Source organism: Protobothrops mucrosquamatus, unplaced genomic scaffold (assembly GCF_001527695.2).
Source record: "Protobothrops mucrosquamatus isolate PMUCROS unplaced genomic scaffold, P.Mucros_1.0 scaffold3271, whole genome shotgun sequence".
Classification (NCBI taxonomy): Eukaryota; Metazoa; Chordata; class Lepidosauria; order Squamata; family Viperidae; genus Protobothrops; species Protobothrops mucrosquamatus.
In genome coordinates, this window is record NW_015389263.1 from 67997 (window position 1) to 71750 (window position 3754).

The following is a 3754-nucleotide window of genomic DNA, read 5'->3' on the forward strand; positions in this document are numbered from 1 at the left end:
AAGCCTTCTTCCTGTTGTCGTTCCTCATAAATCCTCTTATATATTTTTTTTCCTCCAACCCCACTAGGAAAGGTTAACCCAAACCTAATACAGAGGCTCTTTTATTTTCCCCCACCCCGTTAAAAAAAAAGAAACACAACGAAAGAAAACCAACAAACAGAAACTAGGGATTGAAACAAACACCTCCTCGACCTTCAGCATTTTGCAGGAAAGGGCTCACACAATGGCGAAATGACACTTCCAAGAGAGAAGACTGGGAAGAGCAGAGAAGGGGAAGAATGAAAAAGGCGAGAGAGAGAGAGAGAAAAAAAATCTAACATAAAGGATGGTGCCTGAGCTATGGTGCCACCGTGTTCTTCCTCCACCTTGCCTGTTTTCCGTAAAGTTCTTTGTGTGTTTTGTCTTTTTGTTTAGAAAAAAGAAAAAAAAAAGGCTCAAGTACAACGCAGTCTCAAACAGCTGTCTTTGGCAAGAAGTCAACGCCATTCACCCCTCTCTGTCACCTTCTGCCCATCTCGCTCTGTCGCATAAAATGGATATTGTTTGCGCTGTCGGACAGTTCTGGGTACTGCTCGGCGGAGATGACGAAGTAGCCGTCGTACCCCTGAACGAGTCCCGTGTTCATCAGTTGCTGCTTCTCCCCCTCTGTCCAGGACCGGCTACCCTCCTCCCCATCCTGCAGTCTCTGTTGCTCCCGCGCCCACGCGTGGCTCACGGCCCGCTGCCTGGCCAATTCCAGCACGCGGCTCTTCTCCTCGTCCAAACTGGTCCCGTATCGGGTGTTGAGGCACAAAGCTCCGTACTGGAGTGAGATGTCCGTGTAGCGTCTAGTCCTCCCGTTGAGCACGGTGTTGATTTGGGAGACGGTGACGTTGACCCCGTTCTCCAAGGTTCGCCTTCCGCCGCTGAGGCCCAGGATGGACAAGTCACCGTCCGACGGCCCCGGTTTGACGAAGTAGTGGGTGTCCGTGCTGTCGACGGTGAAGTGCAAGTTCTCCAGGTAATAGGCGTTGTTGAGGATGGCGGCGACTCTCCGCCCATCCTCGTTCGCGGTGCCGATGATATCGGTGGCCACCCGACCCTCTTTCATGGCAAACTTGACCCCCTTGCCAATGATGGAGTCTCCCGAGGCAAAATGGCGGTGCTCCTTGACTTCTTGGCATCCGGCGATGCTCGACGTGTAGATCTGTTCGAAGCTCTCCAACGTGACGAAAGCCTTCAGCTGCTTCTGCACTTCGCACTGCACCCCTAAGATCGACTGGATAGGGGCAGGGAGACAGATTGAAAAGAAAGGGACTCGCGTTAGATGCAAGATGGGGGCATGAAACTCTCCACAGGTCGTCCTCAACTCACGACCGTAACTGAACCTGGAATTATGGCCGTGTCTGCCATTAAGCAGGTCGCTACACGATCGGGCCTGATTTTGTTATCTTTTTGCAGCGGTTCTTAAGCAAACACTAGGGTTGTTAAAATGAATGTGGCGGTTTTTAAGTGGGGCCCATTGTACAGGCTAGTCCTCGGCTTACAAACATTCATTTAGTGACCCTTCAAAGGTACAGCAGCACTGAAAAAAGTTACTTGTGGCTGTTTTTCACACTTACGACCATTGCAGCATCCTTATGGTCACGTGATCAAAATTCAGACGCTTGACAACTGGCTCGTATTTACGACGGTTGCCGTGTCCCGGGGTCGTGTGATTGCCTTTTGCGACCTTCTGACAAGCAAAGTCAACGGGGAAGCCTGATTCGCTTAACAACGGTGGCCAGAAAGGTCGTAGAATGAGGCAAAACTCACTTAAGAACTATCTTGCTTAGATGATCCTAAAACCTTCACAATTTACTTATAGGTAGTCCTTGACTTATAACCATTTCTTTAGTGACTGTTCGAAGTAGCAAAAGCTCTAAAAAGATGACTGATGACCGGTCCTCACACTTACAACCACCACAGCATTCTCACAGTCATGTGATCGAAATTTGGTCGCCTGGCAACCGGCATGTATTTACGATGGTCCTGGGGTCATGTGATCGCCATTTTGTGACCAGCTGCCACCCAACAGAATCAATAGGGGAAGCCTGATTCATTTAATGACCCCGTGATTCACTTAACAAGATGGCCAAAAAAACAGTCGTAAAATCAGGCCCAACTGATTTAACAACTGCTTTGCTTTTAGCCATGAAAATTCTGGTTCCGACTGCCGTCGTAAATGGAGGACTATCTGTAGTTCGGGCTAAAATCAGGCGAGCTTCTCCAAAATTCAGAATTGCGCCTTTTTAAAGACAACTTTAGCCCTACAGCCCAGGCTATTTTGCCAGCTACGATGAAATGTTGTCATGAGTACCACTGGAATTGTAATTAATTAAAAAAAACCAACCCTTTTCGTTATCTCGAAATACGTCCTGCGCCTTTGGAAAGCTGCTTAACTTGCAGAAAGAATGACCTTGAACACAGCCTTTTAAATAATAAAGTAATGCATTGGGAAAAGTGATTTATGCTCAGAAATAAATAGAGGCTCTGAGGCTGCCAATGTTTTTTGTTTTTTAAAAGGGACACAAACAGATGATTAGGCCGAGTTCAAAGAGATAGCTGATCTTGCCTTTGAAATTTGTTCCCCCTGCTGTTGTTTCATCTTTCCGTTCCCGAAAGGAAGAGAGAGAGAGAGAAGAAAAAACAGGAAACATTAGAGGGGAGATCGTGTTTACCTGATAAGGCCAAAACTTTCAGAGAATTGCGGTGCTACAGAGCAGGGTTTTTCAAACAGGGCAACTTTAAGATGTGTAGACTTCAACTCCCATGCTGGCTGGGGAATTTGGGGTGTTTGAAAGCCAGATATCTGAAAATGGCCAGCTTTGAATAACGCTGTTGTACAGGTAGTCCTCAAGCTACAACATAATTGAGCCTGGAATTACGGTATTAATTTGTGCCGGTCTTTAAGTCGGTCAATACGTGATTGTGTCTGATTTTAAGAGTTTGTTTGCAAATGGTTGTTAAGCAAATGTGTGTGTGTGTGTGTGTGTGTGTGTGTGTGTGTGTGTGTGTGTGTGTGATAAAGGAAATGTGGTGTTTGTTATGTGAACCCACTGCCCGCAGCCTAGAGGTATTCTTGTGTGGCCTGGTTTTAACCATGATTTGGGTCTGGAGGCTGAAACATACAAAGAATGGTTGCAGGAAATGGGTATGTTTAGTCTAATAAAAAGAATTATGATAGCAGTTTTCCAATATCTAATGGGCTGTCACAGAGAAGAGGGGGAGGGGGTGGTGTCAAGCTATTCTCCAAAGCCCCTGAAGGCAGCACAAGAAGCAATGGGTGGAAACTTAAACAAGGAGAGAAGCAACCTGTAATGAAGGAGAAACTTCCTGACAGTGAGGACAATTAATCAGTGGAACTGCTTGCCTCCAGAAATTGTGGGTTTTACATCACTGGAGGTTTTAAAGAAGAGATTGGATAGCCACTTATCTGAAATGGTATATAAGATTTTCTGCTTGAGCAAGGGGCTGGACTAGAAGACCTCCAAGGCCCCTTCCAACTTTGTTATTCTGTATTTCTATTTCTGTAATGAGAGGGTTTTTTTGCCTGAACACAGAGATAAATGCTTCTTGGTTCTTCTCACAAAGAACCCATTATAAATCATGGTCATGTGAGCACAGAAGGCTGCCAGTGGAGGGGTGTGTGTGTGTGTGTGAGAGAGAGAGAGAGAGGGAGAGAGAGAGAGAGAGGGAGAGAGAGAGAGAGAGAGAGAGAGAGAGAGGGGGGGGG

The 3754-nt window shown here is 46.6% G+C and overlaps 1 protein-coding gene across 1 annotated transcript in view; it reads right to left on the bottom strand.

Moving 5' to 3' along the window:
* Positions 1 to 499: 499 nt before the first annotated feature.
* Positions 500 to 3754, bottom strand: part of LOC107297379 (teneurin-4) — a gene marked incomplete at its 5' end in the record, with an annotated part of 78940 nt that continues 75685 nt past the window's right edge. Inside the window, one exon of the mRNA XM_015826743.1 lies at positions 500 to 1258. Coding sequence (XP_015682229.1) covers positions 500 to 1258 — 759 coding nt within the window. The remainder of the gene's footprint in view (positions 1259 to 3754) is intronic.